General features: G+C 43.2%; 1 protein-coding gene across 5 annotated transcripts in view; it reads left to right on the top strand.

The window, feature by feature from the left end:
- The window catches only part of lrp4 (low density lipoprotein receptor-related protein 4), a 402,640-nt gene that overhangs the window by 373,864 nt on the left and 7,426 nt on the right, over nt 1–21,350 (top strand). For 4 of the 5 annotated variants that reach the window (XM_043705467.2, XM_043705466.2, XM_043705468.2 and 1 more), the window contains exon 37: nt 1,401–1,542. In XM_043705467.2, the coding sequence (XP_043561402.2) occupies nt 1,401–1,542 (142 nt within the window). Of the gene's footprint in view, nt 1–1,400; nt 1,543–14,227; nt 14,294–21,350 lie in introns of all 5 variants that reach the window. The other variant, XM_043705469.2, reaches the window with a different exon arrangement.

Raw genomic sequence — 21,350 nt, 5'->3', positions numbered from 1 at the left:
GAGGGCAGTTCTTAAGCACCCACTGTCCAGTGGTGGGAAAAAAAGGTTGTGGATGTTAAAATGTAAAAGTGTGTAAAGTCTCAACACTGACACTTGTGAAAGTATTTATAAATAAAATATATAAATCCCATTGACCCTAATTATGCTCTTTTATTGTTAAAAATTCAAGTTTGACAGAACCTGTTGTTAGCTACATGTGTACAAAATTATACTTCTTAACAGAGATCAATAATATAACTTACAAACAGCTCTTTTTGACAAATGCAACCCTTCTAATGTGTGACAGCTAGTCCAACTCTTTTGTGGTGTAACTGCAGTAATCCCTAATGCTGTAGTCAGAGAGCAGAGGGCATCATTTTCCTTAGAACAACATTTTAAAGGGTTCCAGGCTAGTGCTCAGTGGAAAGTGGGATCTGAACATCACTAATAGGACTCAACTAAAATTGGGGTGTTAAAGGCAGTGCTGACATGTTCAGAAATGCAAAGAGCACACAGTGGGCAACGGCACTGAGAGTGAAACAGCAAAATGATAATTGCAACAGCATGACTTAATTGACTTAATGTTAGTGTGATTTCAGTGATAGATGATCAAATGTGACTTATTGCAAATGAAGTGTAATATTTCAAGCTGACATAGTCTGCTGAGACATCAGTAGGTTCTATTTTTGGATATTGAGAAGTGGAGTGAGATCTTCTGTTTAAACTTTGAATTGAAAGCAAATTATATCAGTTCCCTCAGTATAAACTGCTGTCTTTGCATTACCGTATGTGTTTTTAATCTGTGATGTCCTTAGAACAGAAATGCTCATGAAGATCTAATGCCAGTTATACGACCATATTGTAAACTGTTAGGTTTAAATTAAAGGAGAACATGTCTCTGACATGATTGGCAGGCAGCTCCTAAAATATGTTGAGTCTTTTTCTGAAGCTAGGAGGTGCTGCTGTCTGAAGAGCATAGTATGAAATTATGTGCATGCTTCAATGATTTTCTGTTCAGTAAAATAATCCAGTGACCACTAGCTGAGATGCAAAATGTTCCAGTCTTCTTCAAGCATATGACGAGTTTTTGCTCGGATTTTCCTGCTCCTCGGATGCTGCCTGACCTGCTGTGCTTTTCCTGCACCACACTCCCAACTCTTTCCAGCGTATGGCTGGAATGTCAAAATGGAAACTCTCTCCCTATGCTTTCTTTGTGGAAGCCATTAGTAGAATGTTGCAGTTTGGGTTGCAACTGAGGTGTACATACCAAGTGGCAATGTAAGATATCCATCCTGCACCAAGCCACTGTGAAAAAGCTTCACCTTATCCAAGTTGGATATCAGATTGCTGCAGCTGGATAATTTCAGATTTCTGGATGAAATCTCTTTCTGCAAACAAATAACTTTCACTTTGTTTCTCAGGCATAAGAAGTCAAAGTTTAATGATCCGGTTGTGAGCAACCTAACCTACAGCAACCCGTCATACCGTACATCTACACAGGAAGTGAAAATTGAAACTGTACAGAAACCAGCAATATATAATCAGCTCCGATATAAAAAAGAGGTAAAGTCACTAATGCTATCGATGCTTTTAGAGCAAGGTAGACACTGCAGGAGTGCTTTATCTCCTCTTCCAACTCCAGTTTGATTTAATCCCTTCCCTCTCTCCCTCACATTTTAGTATTATTGCAATGCCCTTGACAGGCTTGCACATGAATGGGTTGATTGGAAACATGGATGCTTTATTGGTGGTGGATAACAGATTAAAGGGTGATTTGTTGGTTGGACAAAAGCCGTTCAGTCACGTGTAAGAATGCTTCTGGATCTCAAAAAGGGAAGGAAGAAGTAAGATGCAATTAGGATTTCTAATTTATCAAAATCCTCATTTGGAAAAAAAAAGTTCAAAGTCAATAACCAATGTGTTGCTCAGGATGCCAGAATTGCAAAAGAAAACCAAAAAAAAAGTAAATGAGGAAGCATTGATGAGTAGTGTTAGAGTTTTGCTTAGGAAGTCCAAGCTGCTGTGGTGACGGGTATTCTTAGACAGGGATGTTGTATCTGGACCTATGGACAGTGATGGTGGAGGATCCAATCTCTTCCCGTTCGGAGGCCAACCAAGAATCTTCCCTAGTCTTCCTACCTGTTATTGGCTTGTTATGGAAGAATTTTCAGGTTGATTTAAAGAAGGAATAAGGAAGCAAAGAAGTTAAAATTGAAGATCATCACAGTTGGAATGATCAGCGGTGATAATGATGAACAATTAATAAGAATTGCAGATGCTGACAATCTGAGACAGAAACAGAAATTACTCAGAAACTCAGCAGGTGCAGAGAAAGCAGAGTTAACGTTTTCGGGTCCAATGACCCTTACTCAGAACTGGTTGCAGTGAGGAAAAGGATGGTATAAATGCTGAAGATAGATTGGAGGGAGGGGGGAGGAGTAAGTGATAGATGGAGTCCAGAGAAGGAGAAAAATTGTTGGACAGACAAAGGAATAGGTAATAGTCAGCATGGCCAAATGAATAAATGCTAATGGTGACTGTTCATGGCTAACAATAGGTTGTTAGTGGCAGCAGCCCACATGGTGAGAATGCTTGGTGTGTGTGTGTGTTGGAGGTAGACATGGAAGAAGATATTCAGGCTGTAAAATTATTGAACCCGATGTTAATCCAGAACATTGCAGTGTTCCCGAGCAGAAAGATGTGTTGTTCTTCCAGCTTACGCTGAGCTTCGCTGGAACAAGCCTGAGACAGAGATATTGGTCGGGGAACAGGATGGGGTGTTGAAGTGGCAGGCAACTGGAAACTCAGGGTCATATTTGCAGATAGAAAATAGGCGTTCTGCAAAGTGATCACCCAGTCTATACTTCACCTCCCCAATGTAGAGGAGACTACAATGTGCACAGCGAATACAGTAGGAGAAAGTAAGGACTGCAGACACTGGGGATCAGAGCTGAAAAATGTGTTGCTGGAAAAGCGCAGCAGGTCAGGCAGCATCCAAGGAGCAGGAGAATCGACGTTTCGGGTATAAGCCCTTCTTCAGGAATGAGGAGAGTGTGCCAAGCAGGCTAAGATAAAAGGTATGGCGGAGGGACTTGGGGAAGGGACGTTGGGAATGCGATAGGTGGAAGGAGGTTAAGGTGAGGGTGATAGGCCGGAGAGGGGGTGGGGGCGGAGAGATTGGGAAGAAGATTGCAGGTCAAGAAGGCGGTGCTGTGTCTGAGGGTTGGCACTGATATAAGGTGGAGGGAGGGGAAATGAGGAAGCTGGAGAAATCTGCATTCATCCCTTGTGGTTGGAGGGTTCCTAGGCGGAAGATGAGGCGCTCTTCCTCCAGGCGTGTGTTGCCATGGTCTGGCGATGGAGCAGGCCAAGGACCTGCATGTCCTTGGCATAAGGGGAGTTAAAGTGTTCAGTCACAGGGCGGTTGGTTTGGTTGGTGCGGGTCTCCCAGAGGTGTTCTCTGAAACGTTCCGCAAGTAGGCGCCTGTCTCCCCAATGTAGAGGAAGCCACATCGGGTACAGGGGATGTAGTAAATGTATGGAGGTGCAGGTGAATTTGTGACGCATATGGAAGGATCCCTTGGGGCCTTGGAGGGAAGTGAGGGGGGAGGTGTGGGCGCAAGTTTTGCATTTCTTGCGGTTGCAGGGGAAGCTGCCGGGAATGGAGGTTGGGTTGGTGGCGGGTGTGGACCTGATGAGGGAGTCGTGGAGGGAGTGGTCTTTCCGGAACGCTGATAGGGGTGGGGTGGGAAATATATCCTTGATGGTGGGGTCTGTTTGGAGGTGGCGGAAATGAGGAAGGATGATACGATGTATCTGGAGGTTGGTGGGGTGGTAGGTGAGGACCAGTTGGGTTCTGTCCTGGTGGCGATTGGAGGGGCGGGGTTCAAGGGCGGAGGAGCGGGAAGTGGAGAGCATCGTCGACCACGCCTGAGGGGAAATTGCGATCTTTGATGAAGGAGGCCATCTGGGTTGTTCGGTATTGGAGCAGATATGGCGGAGGCGAAGGAATTGGGAATATGGAATGGCATTTTTACAAGGGGCAGGGTGGGAGGAGGTGTAATCTAGGTAGCTGTGAGAGTCGGTCGGTTTATAGTGAATGTCAGTGTTGAGTTGGTCGCCCGAGATAGAAATAGAGAGGTCTAGGAAGGGGAGGGAGGAGTCTGAGACGGTCCAGGTAAATTTGAGGTCGGGGTGGAAGGTGTTAATAAAGTGGATGAACTGTTCAACCTCCTTGTGGGAGCACGAGGTAGCGCTGATACAGTCATCGATGTAGCGGAGGAAAAGGTGGGGAGTGGTGCTAGTGTAGCTGCGGAAGACGAACTGTTCCACATATCCGACGAAGAGGCAGGCATAGCTGGGGCCCATGCGGGTGCCCATGGTTACTCCTTTGGTTTGGAGGGAGTGGGAGGATTGGAAAGAGAAGTTGTTCAGGGTGAGGACCAGTTCAGTCAGTCGAAGGAGGGTGTCAGTGGAAGGGTACTGGTTGGGTCGGCGGGAAAGGAAGAAGCGGAGGGCTTTGAGGCCTTCGTGATGGGGGATGGAGGTGTATAGGGACTGGATGTCATGGTGAAGATAAGGCGTTAGGGGCCGGGGAAGCGAAAATCATGGAGGAGGTGGAGGGTGTGGGTGGTGTCCCAAACGTAGGTGGGGAGTTCTTGGACTAAGGGGGACAGGACCGTGTCGAGGTGTGCAGAGATGAGTTCGGTGGGGCAGGAGCAGGCTGAGACAATGGGTCCCCGGGGCAGTCAGGTTTGTGGATTTTGGGCAGGAGGTAGACACCACCCACGCCCTCCACCTCGTCCATGATTTTCGCTTCCACAGCCTCTAACCCCTTACCTTCAAAGCCCTCCGCTTTTTCCTTTCCTGCCGACCCAACCAGTACCTTTCCACTGACACCCTCCTTCGACTGACTGAACTGGTCCTCACCCTGAACAACTTCTCTTTCCAATCCTCCCACTTCCTCCAAACCAAAGGAGTAGCCATGGGCACCCGCATGGGCCCCAGCTATGCCTGCCTCTTCGTCGGATATGTGGAACAGTTCATCTTCCGCAGCTACACTGGCATCACCCCTCACCTTTTCCTCCGCTACATCGATGACTGTATCGGCGCTATCTCATGCTCCCACGAGGAGGTTGAACAGTTCATCCACTTTACTAACACCTTCCACCCCGACCTCAAATTCACCTGGACCATCTCAGACTCTTCCCTCGCCTTCCTAGACCTCTCCATTTCTATCTCGGGCGACCGACTCAACACGGACATTCACCATAAACTGACCGACTCCCACAGCTACCTAGATTACACCTCCTCCCACCCTGCCCCTTGTAAAAATGCCATCCCATATTCCCAATTCGCCTCCGCCGCATCTGCTCCCAGGACGACCACTTCCAATACCGAACAACCCAGATGGCCTCCTTCATCAAAGACCGCAATTTCTCCTCAGATGTGGTTGACGATGCTCTCCACTGCATCTCCTCCATTTCCCGCTCCTCCGCCCTTGAACCCCGCCCCTCCAATCGCCACCAGGACAGAACCCAACTGGTCCTCACCTTCCACCCCACCAACCTCCAGATACATCGTATCATCCTTCGTCATTTCCGCCACCTCCAAACAGACCCCACCACCAAGGATATATTTCACTCGCCTCCCCTATCAGCATTCCGGAAAGACAACTCCCTCGTCAGGTCCACACCCCCCACCAACCCAACCTCCACTCCCGGCACCTTCCCCTGCAACCGCAAGAAATGCAAAACTTGCGCCCACACCTCCCCCCTCACTTCCCTCCAAGGCCCCAAGGGATCCTTCCATATCTGTCACAAATTCACCTGCACCTCCACACACATCATTTATTGCATCCGCTGCACCCGATGTGGCCTCCTCTACATTGGGGAGACAGGCCGCCTACTTGCGGAACATTTCAGAGAACACCTCTGGGACACCCGCACCAACCAACCCAACCGCCCCGTGGCTGAACACTTTAACTCCCCCTCTCATTCCGCCAAGGACATGCAGGTCCTTGGCTTCCTCCATCGCCAGACCATGGCAACACGATGCCTGGAGGAAGAGCGCTTTATCTTCCGCCTCGGAACCCTCCAACCACAAGGGATGAATGCAGATTTCTCCAGTTTCCTCATTTCCCCTCCCCCCATCTTATCTCAGTCCCAACCCTTGGACTCAGCACCGCCTTCTTGACCTGCAATCTTCTTCCCGACCTCTCCACCCCCACCCCCTCTCCAGCCTATCACCCTCACCTTAACCTCCTTCCACCTATCGCATTCCCAACGCCCCTCCCCCAAGTCCCTCCTCCCTACCTTTTATCTTAGCTTGCTTGGCACACTCTCCTCATTCCTGAAGAAGAGCTTATGCCCGAAACGCGATTCTCCTGCTCCTTGGATGCTGCCTGACCTGCTGCGCTTTTCCAGCAACACATTTTTCAGCGAATACAGTAGACTAGATTGAGTGAAGTGCAAGTACAGATTCACCTCACAAACCTGTGTTTGTGTATGTGTGTCCACAGGGGTTGGGGTCAGATAGGAACCTGGAATAGTCTGGCTGCTCTAATTGTAACTCTTACGTGGCCCATGTTGACTCTTGTGGGGGGGGGTTTGAGGCAGATAGAAGTCCTGGTAGATTCTCCCTGAAAGGCCCCTTTCTACATCAGGCATCCTGTTCAAGGTCTGCCACCCATGGGTGCTCCTTCTGTCTCTGGCTTCTCCATCAAGACCACCCCCTTCACCCCACAAACTCCCCAGCTTCCTCTCCCTGAGACCCGTGCCATTAACCTCGTTCTGGATCTGGAACCTGCATCCTGCTTGTATTCTCTGTGTCGGTGGCTGTTGGGACCGCAGACTGAGAGGGACAAGAAAATCCCACCTCTGGCCTGTTAATGCTCCTCAGAGTGTTAGTTGGCTTGTCCTGATTGGTGGGGATGTATTCCCTGCTGTCTCTTTGGATGGCAAGGCAGGAAATCCCACCATCTGAAAATTCCTGTCCCACATCTCTGTGTAACAGTTAAATCTGGTACAAATGGAAGATGGAATAAACCATCTTTATTCACCACAAAGTTCGCATAAGTGCATTAGGTCCACTGTACCAAATATAATGGATGTATTTTAAGCTGTAGCATAGCAACTTTTGTTCTCTTTAAAACACACATTCCTTTCGGTGTTCTATAACCACCCCTAATTTGCAATGCAGATTGGTGTTCTTGTGATGCTTTCATACATGCCAACTTAAAAAAAACTTAGCAACCTCTGAGCAACAGTTTCCAACCAGCTGATGCAGCTTCCAAAAATCTGACAATCACCCCCTTACCTCATTAAAAGCCAGTAGCATATGAAACAAGTAGTTACATTGGTTTTTAACTTAAAAAGTAAGTATGTTCAACCTTTTCCTGAGTTCTCAAGAAACTAGTGATAAAATGCTGGGAACAAAAATGGAAATACTGATGGCACGATATTGGTGGCTAATTTCCAAATGGGTCCAAAATGAACTTCCCTGGAAAATGTTTCTTTTGCTTTAACGGTTGAAAACTCTAGATTGCAAGCTCTTTAGTACTTCATAAGTCGGAATTTTTAAATATAAAAGAGAAAGGAAAATAAAACCTGATATTTGACAATGAGTTTCCGAGATCCCAGACAATAAAATATTCTTTGCACATCCAGTCACAACCCCCTAGCTCTGTTGAAATATTCTGTGCAAAACTTTTTCAGAGATGCCTTTTTTCCTTCTGCCAACATAGATCATTCTGGAACATTTCCCCATGAATTTGGTTTTACACTCTATGCCTGCTCCCAACCCAGCTCAAGCGGAAGGTCTTTTACTCTGCCGTTGTTACTGAAATTCCTTGCTCCTTAAGTAGTCTCAGATCAACATAGTCTTCTATCGTTACCTGCCAACCCGCTGCTTCCCTCTTCCCTTTTCCCTTTCCTATTTATGCTAGGTCTTATCTTCCTAACCACAATTAAGTCTGACTCTCATTCTGTGCCCCCATTCTCAGCTGCTTCTATTCTCTGAATTTCACCTTCCCCATCCAATTGGAAGCAAACATTTGACCTTTGCTACCTTGTCTCCTGGTTGTTTCCAAGCTCTTTTTCATTCCCATCCATAGTTCTCCTTTCTGTCCATTTCCCCCTTCCATGGTTATCCGTTCACCCTTCACTATACCTTCCCTGTCCTCCATCCCTGATCTGAGTGCAGACTGATCTGGCCATTTTATATTCTTCAGTAGGAATTTTCATTGGAATTTTTATTTATTCACTTGTGGGACGTGGGTGTCACTGGTTGGGCAGCATTTATTGTCCGTCCTTAGTTGCCTTTGAACTGAGTGGCTTGCTAGGCTACTTCAGAGAGCAGTTGAGACTAGACCACTTTGTTGTGGGTCTGGAGTCACATATAGGCCAGACAGGTGAGGGTGGTAGATTTCCTTCCCTGAAGGACATCCGTAAATTTTTTCAACAATTGATCATGGTAATCAGTAGATTTTTAATTCCAGATTATTAATCAATTCAAATTCCACCCTCTACCATCGCGGATTTGAATCCCAGGTCCCCAGAACATAGTTTCTGGATTAACAGTCTAGCGATAAAACCACTGAGCGATAATACTCCTGTCCGTTTATATAATGATCAGGATTTTTGTTATTTATGTGGTCGGAATAAAATTGAAAGGGAAAATGCCCTTTGACATTGGTCCAAAATGCCAACATTTATCATAAGTTCCTAATAGTTGATGTGTGTGCTTCTTGCACAGCTTTGGAATACTTCAGTCTATTATATTAATGATTAGAAGCACTAGGCCCCTTGGGCTCATGGATTGAACATCTGTGAATGCATTGTGGTAGAAGGCTACTTACAGAGGAGAGAGTATTGTAAGCACAGACAACATCCTGTTCTGCAGAGTCTAACAAATGAGAAACTAAAGGCTAGGCCAACTAACGAAAATAGTTGCACCTCTTAGCAACAAATTAGTGTGACCTCTTGTTAATATGACACTTTGGTTGTGATTAAGTGAGAATAAACCCAGTGAACAGGACATAGGCAGAAAGTGGGAACAAGGAAGAGTACAAAGAAGATGATTGACAACACAGAAGAAAACATTGTCAAAGAAAGGGAGAAGGTCAAAAATGGACACACAGGTCATTTTTCAACAAAGCACATTTGCTGTAACACAGTTGATGAATTGAGGACAATGTTTCTAAAAGTGCAAACTTTTAAAACATATGTTGGCTGTAACATAGCCAACACTTTAAGTTTTCTATTACAAGGAGTTGCACAAGTACACAACCATAGCGTTATAGAAGAACTACCTGTACTACTTCCTATTTTGACCTGATAACATAGGTCAGGGTGACAGACTTGACTTATCACTGGCAAAAGGGATGGTGGAGCTTGACGCATCTTGTATGTGCCATCACTGCTCCATTCCTGACCATCAGCATTGGTTACTGCTTCAGACCAGAGAAACAGAAACCCGATTTCTAAAATTCAGTAACAAAAAGAAAGATCAACTTATCTTGTGACCTTGCTATCTCATTTTCAATGAACTACTGCCTGTTCTTTCAAATTCTGTTCCCAGGATGACATTAGGGTGGTAAAGACCTGACATAAGAGGGCTCTGCCCCATTCCTTTCTGCTGTGCCCTATAAATGGGTATCTCTTTGGGGCAAAGGTCAGGAAATCATTCCCCTAACTTTTGATTACAGAAATAGACGTTGAAGAAGGGAAGGGAGGAGTCAGAGCGCGGGTGAAAATTAGAAGTGAAATTGACAAATACTGAATTTTTTTTATCTTCAAGTGTAAGGACAAAGTGCCATTGGTCACTTTGGTATTCTTTACTCCATTGATTCATGGGCACAGTATTATACTTAGCTGTAATCAGTGACTGTATGTTAATCTCTAAAAGCTTAATTCAGGCATGTGATGAATGTGTCCTACAGTATCCCTATCTTATTCGTCCCTCTACTCCCGATTTGATGGCTTGAAAAACAAATGCCTCTGCTTAATTTTGTGGCACATGCTTTATGGACGCAGCAAAGGAGAAAGGGCTATTTGTACAGCATCTTTCCGGTGACACTGATCCAACCACACTGCATTCTGATTCCCAGAAAGCTGCGAATGAGGGATGTCATGAGTTTTTCAGGGACTCTAGGTTTAAGTGAGAAAGTCAGGATGTAAGAACAGTTGTCATAGAATCAGAGAATTTTACAGTACAGAAGGAGGCCATTTGACCCATCACGTCTGTACCAGCTCCTGAAAGAGTTACCTAGCTTGTCCCATTCTTCAGCTCTATCTCTGTAGCCCTCTACCTTCATCACTTTCAAATACATATCCAGCTGTCTTTTGAAACCTCCTATGGAATCCGCCTCCACCACTCTCCCTGGCAGTGAATCCCAAATCCTAACAATTCTCTCAGTAAAATAGTTTCTCCTTATCTCACTCCGAGCTCTCTTACTGACAATCTTGAAATTGTGACCCCTAGTTACTGACATACCAACTAGTGGAAACAGAATATCCTTCTTTACCCTATTAAAATTGTTCATAATTTTAAACACCTCAATAAGGGTCTTAGAGTTTGAGGGTTCTTAGAGGTTGGTACATGTTGGATGCCAATGTCTGTGGAATTGGGATGCATGACAGGTAAGAGTACTGCTTGCAGCCTTCTATTTCATAATGTGGTCCGCTCTGTGTTCAGCATTGCCTGGTGTGAGTCAGGGGCTCCATTCTGCTATGGCAGTCATAGAGATGTACAGCATGGAAACAGACCCTTCAGTCCAACCCGTCCATGGCGACCAGATATCCCAACCCAATCTAGTTCCACCTGCAGCACCCGGCCCATATCCCTCCAAACCCTTCCTATCCATATACCCATCCAAATGCCTCTTAAATGTTGCAATTGTACCAGCCTCCAGCACTTCCCCTGGCAGCTCATTCCATACACGTACTACCCTCTGTGTGAAAATGTTGCCCCTTAGGTCTCTTTTATATCTTTCCCCTCTCACCCTCAATCTATGCCCTCTAGTTCTGGACTCCCTGACCCCAGGGAAAAGACGTTGTCTTCTCATGCCCCTCATAATTTTGTAAACCTCTGCTGTAGAGGAAGACAGGGGGCTGAGAAGATGAACAACCTATTTTCCTCAGGCTGTCTTCTCAGCCAGTTGACTTTTTCATTTTTCCTGGCCTCTTCCAACGCAATTCCAAACAGTCATTCTCCAGAGATCAGAACCATTAGTGACTGTCTCTAACCTGTTAGTGTCAATGTGCACCATCCTCATATCCCACTTGCAGGTATCCTTGTATCAGAGATATGCATGCCCAAGAGATGGTGTCCAGTGCACAATATTGAAGGTGTCCGGGCATGTGGGTGGCTTCCATCAAATGAATGTGACTGAGCCAGCACAGACCATATACTGATTGAATTAACACATTCCAACACCTTCGAATTGGTGACCTTGTCCCACTAAGAGATGCCAAGTATAAGTTTAAACAATGAGGTTTAAATTCTTCGGTCTTCTCCTTCCTGGTATATGTTGCCCAGGTCTTTCCACTGTGGATGAGTACGCTGAGGAGGCAGGCTTGGCAGGGTCACACTGGGTGTTCTGAGCCAGGTTTCTGTTGTTGCACACTCATGTTACTCAGCTTAGATAATGATGGCTGCAGATTTAATGTTGCATGTGTTTCTTTTAGCATTGAGTGGCAGATTGGTGATTGTTAGAGCCCAGTTATACAAAGCTATCAACAACCTCCAGCAAGTTAAGGAAAACAAGTCAATGCTTTGCTAAGCCTCTTCACTTTGGGTTCATTACCCAGCTACCATGGCAGGCAGGTTTTGTATGATGTCAAGAATTTACTGTGACAGTGTTCTCCCGAGATAGAACTGAGGCTGGTGTTCCACACATCTCTTTCAACTGTTCATTGTAGTTGGTGATGACCTCCCCTACCTTTATTTTCACTAGAGCTGTTTTCTTTGCTGAATGACTTGTTGCCTCTTTTGATCCCAACATAAATGCATCTGTTATTCCTTGAATTGAAGGACATATGATATGATATGATATTAGAACAAGTCAACATGGATTTAGTAAGGGGAGGTCGTGCCTGACAACCCTGTTGGAATTCTTTGAAGAGGTGACAAGTAGGTTAGACCAGGGAAACCCAGTGGATGTGGTCTACCTGGACTTCCAAAAGGCCTTTGATAAGGTGCCACACAGGACGCTACTGAGCAAGGTGAGGGCCCGTGGTGTTCGAGGTGAGCTACTGGCATGGATTGAGGATTAGCTGTCTGACAGAAGGCAGAGAGTTGGGATAAAAGGTTCTTTTTCGGAATGGCAGCCATTGACAACTGGTGTCCCGCAGGGTTCAGTGTTGGGGCCGCAGCTGTTCACGTTATATATTAATGATCTGGATGAAGGGACTGGGGGCATTCTAGCAAAGTTTGCCGATGATACAAAGTTAGGTGGACAGGCAGGTAGTACTGAGGAAGTGGGGAGGCTGCAGAAGGATCTAGACAGTTTGGGAGAGTGGTCCAGGAAATGGCTGATGGAATTCAATGTGAGCAAATGCGAGGTCTTGCACTTTGGAAAAAAGAATACAAGCATGGACTACTTTCTAAACAGTGAGAAAATTCATAAAGCCAAAGTACAAAGGGATCTGGGAGTGCTAGTCGAGGATTCTCTAAAGGTAAACATGCAGGTTGAATCCGCGATTAAGAAAGCGAATGCAATGTTGTCAATTATCTCAAGAGGGTTGGAATATAAAAGCACCGTTGTGCTACTGAGACTTTATAAAGCTCTGGTTAGGCCCCATTTGGAGTACTGTGTCCAGTTTTGGTCCCCACACCTCAGGAAGGACATACTGGTACTGGAACGTGTCCAGAGGAGATTCACACGGATGATCCCTGGAATGGTAGGTCTAACATACGAGGAACGGCTGAGGATCCTGGGATTGTATTCATTGGAGTTTAGAAGATTAAGGGGAGATCTAATAGAAACTTACAAGATAATATATGGCTTGGAAAGGGTGGATGCTAGGAAGTTAGGCGAGGAGACTAGGACCCGTGGACACAGTCTTAGAATTAGAGGGGGTAAATTCAGAACAGAAATGCAGAGACATTTCTTCAGCCAGAGAGTGGTGGGCCTGTGGAATTCATTGCCGCAGAGTGCAGTGGAGGCCGGGATGCTAAATATCTTCAAGGCAGAGATTGATAAATTCTTGATGTCACAAGGAATTAAGGGCTACGGGGAGAATGCGGGTAAGTGGAGTTGAAATGCCCATCAGCCATGATTGAATGGCGGAATGGACTCGATGGGCCGAATGGCCTTCCTTCCACTCCTGTGTCTTATTCTGAAGGAATTGTAACTTGTAATCATTGGAGCACCTACCGTTCTATTGAACTTTACCTTCAGTTGCACTTAGTACGTTCAGAGTTTTCTCTCATGGATCTCTTGTGATTAATGAGTGGGCTGCTTGCCATCAAAGAATTTCCACCATTATAGTGTTAGCATCAAACTTATCTTTATTTTTTTAGTTTACGTATGTTTGGAGTGCAGTATTGTAGGTAGTGTCTTAAAGTGTGTTGTATTTTGCTTCCAAGCTGTATAGGAATGTCAGAGGCTGCTCAATAAATTTGAAGAACTGTTAGTTTTTATCTGGGTGGACAGTGTGGCTGATAAGAACAGTATTTCTGCTTTGAGTGAAAGAGCTTTAAGGACTACAACCTGACCCTAGCACACACTGTGGAGTGATCTGTATCACAGTCAGCACTGGGATAGTTGTGTATGTTGAGAATGCTGATCAGAGAATGATGACAGATCCAGCTGGTGCCCACGCCCTGGTCTTGGATGTGTCTGGGTTACTTTGTTACCTGGTTCCTTCTGAAAGACTATTTTAGTTACACAGAGTTCATGGTACCAACAAAGCTCAAGTAGTCTCTCTTATTCTCCAGTACATCCCTGGCCATTATTTTAGAGGTGAGAAGGCCACTGTTAGATGAAAATCCTCAATAAGTACAGATTTTCTGACTTAAGGATTCTACTGAGCTAATGGTTTGAGACAGGTTTACTCATCCTACAATATGGAGTTGTTTGTATAAAAGAATTCTCCAGTTTTATAAATATAATGCATATACATAAATACAAAGATATATAAAATAAGATTCTGTATCATAGAAAGCATATTATTTAACAATACTAAATAGAAGATTTAGAATCACTGATGTGTTATGTTTTGGAAATCTTTTTCCTCCACTGCAGCTTTCTGGTCCATCTGATAGTCTTTCACCTTTCATTTTCTGACTTCTACTTCAACCGTCACCTCAGGTACATGTCAGCATGAGTGTGTGACACGGCAGGCCACAATCCTAGCAACTTCCTTCCATTTGACATGGGCTGGCATAATGCATTGTGGTATTTTGCAAATCAGGAAAGGCCACTGTTTTCTGAGGCAGTGTATTTCTTAAAATGTGCACTTATTTAATTGATCTAAAGAAATATTAACAAAGGAGAATGCTGACTTGGTACAGTGCTGTTGAGCAGAAGATCTTAATGTTTTTCCAATGTCATTGTATTGAACTCTCCTGAGATTAATTATGCAGTCAAATTTCACACAAGGACACATAATGAAGTGTAAACTACAATTGAATGTTATCTATATTCTGCAAGAGAAATGTTTATTCTTGCAGTAAGAATATACACCTTTTCTGTTTCAATTATGACTTACTGTAATCTAAAAAACATACTTAATGACAACAAAACTTCAGAAGTTTCAGATTATTTTAATGCAACAGCACACAAAATATTTTAGTTCAACCTTTTTTAGTTTGCAAAATGCAAGTGCTTCCATAACAAAACAAATTAAAGCTCATGGTGTTTTTAAAATCTGTTTTCATGGTTTTCAATAACAGAATAATTCCCTGTTCAAGCATGGAAACATAACAAGTTGTGCATGCTGTTTTGTGCTATTGTCTTCTGCTTTTCTCCCAAGCTCCTTTTGAATCATTTTCAGCACAGAATTATAAATGTTTTTTAAGTGTTTAGTAATCTATACAGTAAACAGGTGACCTCAGTAAACAATTTCTTCATTCACCATTGCTATTTGACTTCCTTGGCAATATTACTTTGTTTTGTGAAGAAATGGGGTGTATTTTCATCTTTTTGTCTCAGCTGTAACTTTTATCTGACTGCTGTGGAGGAAGTACAATCCGCTGGGGAAGACCTAACAGTGCTAAGATAACCACATGATTGTCTCCGTAGAACATAATTGAAGTAAAATGAAGGGGTTCCATAAGGGGCGTGTAGTCCATCCCTCCCAAAAGAAAATTCTATCAATGCTCCATCCAAATTGATCTTCCAGTGAAGATGAAAATCTATCCTAATGTTGTGTTAAAATGCTCACTAGCTGGCCTTGCTATACTACTCAATTAAATTTGGGTTTAAAGAACAAACTTAGCATGACAACATTGTTCAAACAAGTTAGAACATACATGCATTTGGCTGACTTTGATTTTACGCCTGTACTTCTTCAATACTCCCAACACTTACGTTGTATGGTCTCAGGAATCTCAGATGACAGTAGGTTGAAGAATTTGGACTTGTTGTCAAAAGAAAATGACAACTTCAGATCTCTTTCAGATCAATTTAGAAAATTATGAAAAGTTCAGATTCAAAAATAAAAGCAGTGGTTACAATTCAGTGTGCATGTGTAGTTGTGGAGCTGGTTGTTCTCAAAACGTTTTTGCAGAGTGGAGTTTAATACAGGTAGGATCATCAGAACATGCATAATGCCAGAGAACAAAAGATTATTTGAAAGTACAAGCTTTCAGAGCACTGCTCTTTCATCAGGTAGCTAGTGGGGCAGGATCATAGAACACAGAATTTATAGTAAAAGATGAAAGTGTCATACAACTGATGAGCTTTATTGAACAAACCTAGATTGCTGTTCAATACATCTCATCAGCTGTATGACACTTTCATCTTTTACTATAAATTGTGTTCTATGATCCTGTCCCACTAGCTGTCTGATGAAGGAGCAACACTCCGAAAACTTGTACTTTGAATTAAACCTGTCGGGCTATAACCTGGGGTTGTGTAATTTTTAACTTTGTCCACCCCAGTCTGACACTGGCACTTCCACATCACAACAAAAGATATGAGCAACAAGAAGATATATTTTTCTTTGCTGCCTAATATTAATGAAAAGCCAACATGCCGTCTTATTGTAATTGACTTTATTATTGACAGACATAATTGGAGAAAGACTATAAAATGAAAGAGGTCAGAAGGAAAAGTGCAAATCAGGAAAAAGTGAAGGTGGAAGCAAGGACAACATAAAATTAGCCTTCAAGATTAGGTTCAAGAAGTGGCTCCTTAAACTAAAACAGTTTGATTTGTAATGGAAAATGTTGTTCTTCTCTGCTTGGTGTTTTTGGAGGGCAGGAAAACGGATGAAAGACAGGAAACATACTGTTTGCTTACACAACATGTCTTTATGTAGGAACTTAGGGCTTAGTCGAAGGATTAGGCCAGTCACCCCTTCATGGCTGCTGTTCCAATCAATAGCTGATTCTGGTTGTGATCTCCATTGCATTTTCCTGTCTGACCCTCAAAATCTTTTACCCCCCCATTCTATCAAACATTTATCTAATTCTGCCTTCAATAAATTCAATGATCCAATCTCCGTTGCTTTCTGGGGAAGAGAATTTTAAAGACTAACAACCCTCTGTATCTCAATCGCAAAAAAGAATACCTAATTCTTTAAATTGTATTGCCCACCCTCTAGTCTCCCTTACAAAAAGAAATATTCTCCCTGTATGGATCCTATCAATTCCCTCTTAGAAATGTCAATGTGATCACCCCTCATATTTTGCTGAGTGTAGGCTCACACTTTCTTCATAAAATGAGTTCTTCATCCCAAGATTGAGTTATGTGAACCTTCTTTGAATTGCCTCTAATGCACTTGCAACTTTTATGAAATAAAGGGATAGAAACTGTACACACTACATCCGATGCAGTCTCATACAGGCCCTGCCTAACTGCAGTAAAAAGATCCTACTTTTATGTTCCATTCACATTTGCAAAAATTATTACCATTCTATTTGCCTTTCTCTTCACTTGCTGTACCTGTGTAAATTCATTAACATTACAAATACCATTACCTATCATTATCATTGGAGCTACGCTCACTGGCTCTCACACACCCATCTTGGAATGACAGACAACTGATTTTGAAAGCCGAATGCCACAAAGGAGATTATGATAATCTTATGCCACCTGCTGTAATCTGAACTACAGATAGTCCCTATCACAGATAAAAGAGTTTCCCAAAGATTTAAACATGTCCAGTTACTTAAGGTACAAAAGCAAAGCACAGCAGGTGAATGCTGGAGAAATTCAGCAGGTCGGGTAGCATCTGTGTCAGAGAGAAACAGAGTTAACTTTTCAAATCTTGTGTGACTTCTCAGATGCTGCCAGAACCTGCTGAAACACTGTAGGTGTTGGCCAGCACATGAAATTATGGTATTCTGCTTCAATTCCAATTGATTTATATATGAGTCAGTTTGGATGAACATTTTCAAATGGCAGTTAATCTTTCAGAGAGTACTCATTCCCTTCTATGAGCAGTAAACTGTCAATAGTCTACAAATTTTAAAGCACACAATCATGTCTAAAGAAAAAAATATTTTTTTTATCCACTGCAACTAGGTAGGTAGGGTGGGAAATAAATGGTGGAATTGATTACAGAAAGGAAATATAAGCTTGAGAAGCCAATTGCTGTTTACAAATTAAAAGAGACATAAAGGAGTCAGTGTGTTGTTGAAAGTGGTAATTGGTAAATATCTAGCAATTATCACTGCTGGGACTCCAACAGAGTAACAAGTAAGAACATCAGGACTAGGAGTAAAATGGAATGGAAAGATTCTGACTGTTGTTTTACTCATTGTCATGATTTGAGGATAATGACCTCTCAAGTCTACCATGGGTCCTTACGATTGAACTGGACATTTCTTGACCTACAAATCTTTGGGTATGGAGCATGAAGTAAGAGGATCCAAATGTGGGATTAACTTCCTTATTGTCTCTGGCTCATCATTTAGGCATTTAGACTCAGTGTGATCCAACTTGTTGGATAAATTGTTGCCATCTTGACTGATTAGAACAGAGGAACACAAGAAATGGGAGCAGAAGTAAATCATTCAGCCCATTAAGCCTGCTCTACTATTCTATAAGATCATGTCTAATCTGCTGAAGGTCTCATGTACTCTTTCATGCCAGCTTTGCATAGCCTTCTACTTAATATTTCAAAATCTACCTGCCACCTTTTAAAAATAATTTCAGTGATCTAGCCTGTAGCAGTAGCAAGTTTCTCCCACTCGTTAATGCCAATGTTGCCATTCTTTGTCACTGTAGCTTTTTCTTCATTGCAACCTTGAACCCCGGTCAGTTGAGAAACCAGGACCTGGTAGGGAAGATAATTTTTAGACGTCTAGGCATACTTTTTTTTCATTCATAGGGCGTGAGTGTCACTGGCTAGGCCAGCATTTATTGCCCATCCCTACTTGCCCTTGAGAAGATGCCATTAGGGAGAGATTTTCAATATTTAGTTCAACATGGTTTTTGCAGAATGTTTGTTGAGCTTCAGGAAGGACACTAGCATTTGGTAGTGAGAGAACACAGCGGAGGTATCTGCTGGTGGAATTTCTCTCGTGTTCTTATGTGTCACTGACACACAGTCCAGGTCTTATTGCAATACAGGGAATTAGAACTGCTCTGGACACTGGGATTTTTATTGACTTCTGTTGTTAAACACACACTGCTGTAGTTTGCAGAAGACTGAGCTGATCAGCTGGTTCTCCCCAACAATGGTGGACTTTTTGAGACAGCAAGCTGCCAAGGTATGTGCAGTGCTCAACATATTCCAGAGCCTTTCCTTAAACATTTATACCAGGTCTATGCTAATACGAAGTTTGCTTTGACGACATTCAAGTTCAGGCTGGGTCTCTTGTATGCAGAAACGAGGGGACTGCCAGGGTTTAGACCCAGGAACTGTGAAGGAAGGTTCCAAGTCAGGATAGCACCAGGCTTGGAGGGCAACCTGTTCAACGTGGTGCTCAACGTTCCCTCTAAACTGTGTAGCTGCTGCGGGAGGTCCTCACACACAGATAGGTGGACGGACATATGGCACAAACTTCAGAGATCCATGCAACAGAAAAAAATAATTGGAGGGAACATTGGTGGTGATCCCGTGCATCTACTCCTATTGTCGTTCTGAATGGTAGAGGTTATGGGCTAGGCCAGTGCTGTTGAAGAGGTCTGCATAAGTTGCTGCACATGAGTTCATATGGTACACACACTGCTCCCACTAGCATCAGTAATGGAGGGAGTGAATATTGAAGGTGGTGAATGAGTAGCCTATCAAGCAAGTTGCCTTGTCCTGGGTGGTGTTGATGGAGCTGCAATCTTCCAGTCAAGTGGGCAGTATTTCAGCACAATCTTTATGTGTATTGAGGAGGTCAGTTACATACAGACTTTCTAGCCTTTGACCTGTTCTCGGACCACAGTGTTTATTACGGCCGGTCCAGGTCAGTTTCTGATTTTTGGTATCCCTAGGACGTAGCTGGAAGAACAATGAAAAAGGTGACAATCTCTAAACAACTTGGATGCCAGTCCCAAGATGTGAATTTTATTTTGACAGAAGTATACTATTTTAAAACAGTATTCAAGATTAATTCCATTTTCAAGACTCTCTTCAGGAACTTACCGAAATGAAACTTAAAAATCAAACCCAATTTCCTAGACACTGGGAAAAATAAACACAAAGCTCAGGGCAAACCCAACCTAGTTAATTATTAGTTATTTAAAAAGCACACTTAAATGTAGCCTAAGTAACTACTCATTTTCTGACTATGCATTACTAATTATGTAAGAGAGTAGAAAGATATGGGCTATGTAAGTACAGACAGATTTTGCAACTAGAATGTTAACAACCTATTCAGCAAAACTTCCAGTTTCCAACAAATGCACATCTTACCAGAATCATGTAGCAATATCAAAAATAAGTTAACTTTTACCCTAACTACTTCAGGTATGAGAAAATGAGAACTTACAAACTAGAAGCTAGCACCTACATACAGTAATGTTGTAATAAGCTCATTATCAGTTTTTGAGATGTTGATTCAGTGAGAAGTATCGGCCAGAATATCTGGGATACTCTTCTTCCAATAAGTGGTAAGGGATCTTGATGGCGCGCTGAAGATGCCATCTGTCAAATGACCCTTTAAACCGAGACTCCATTTATTTATCATGTGAAAAGCTAAAGTTGAGTGGTGACCGGAAAATGTATTTAAGCTAACAAAATATTTTGATTGTATAGACATGGAGTGCTTCTGCTTTGGCGAGGTGGGGAGGGAATGAGAAGCCATCAATCTGAAATGATCACCAAGAAATCTGATAGAGAATTTAGAAGAAATCTGCTTCCTGCCCTCCCCCACAAAGACTGGTGAGAATGTGGAATTCACTACCACAGGAAGTGGTTGACCCAAATAGGATAGAAGCATTTTATGGGGAAGCTAGTTGAATGTACAAAGATAAAGGAAATAGAGAGCTGTATTCAGCATTCCGAGGCTTGAGTGGAATCTAAAAGACTAGTTGTGCTGCATGTTCATAGGAATTCTGGGTAATTGACATTCTCTCTGATTATGGCACAAATGCATGGACCCTCCTTGTCTCTGCGTCCTTTGATATGATTAACCACACCTCACTCCTTGATTATTTCTCTTCAGTTTAGACCAACTTCCTTCACTTAGTTGCACTATTACTTATCTAGTTGTAGCTGGAGAACCATGCAGCAATGACTCCTCTTCCCAGTCCCACACAGTTACTGCACACCTCAATCATGTTTCTTTGGCACCCTTTCTATTTCTTTGGTGACAGCATCTTACTACATGAAGATTAGGCTCTATGTTTATGATATGGCATCCAGCTTTACCTCTCTACCACCTCACTCTACCCCACAGCTGCCTGATCTGAGTAAGGGTGGGTTGAAGCATAAAAATCAATCCAACCAGTGAGTGGGGATGGGCTTAGTTCTTAAATCTGGCAATCCTTGCTTTAGCTATTGGGTTGTCAGAAGGCGAAGTTCATTTTCAAAGGGTTGTTAATTCTGAGGTGTGTAACTTCAGTCAAATTAAATAATTAATCTATCCTTTATGAGTAGGTAAGTTACCTGCCTCCCCACTCTCTTCCCCAATCACTGTGCTGCTTCCATTAAAACTGCAAGTGGGCAGGTTGAAGGCGAGTTCTGACGGAGTTTCAGGTTATTAGATTCGATTCCCTACAGTGTGGAAACAGACCCTTCGGCCCAACAAGTCCACACTGACCC

The sequence above is a fragment of the Chiloscyllium plagiosum genome, unplaced genomic scaffold (assembly GCF_037043375.1).
Source record: "Chiloscyllium plagiosum isolate Xiang-an unplaced genomic scaffold, Cpla_swu_hap1 HiC_scaffold_18, whole genome shotgun sequence".
Lineage (NCBI taxonomy): Eukaryota > Metazoa > Chordata > Chondrichthyes > Orectolobiformes > Hemiscylliidae > Chiloscyllium > Chiloscyllium plagiosum.
The sequence above is the reverse complement of the archived record's forward strand: the minus strand, read 5'-3'. Positions and strand labels throughout refer to the sequence as shown.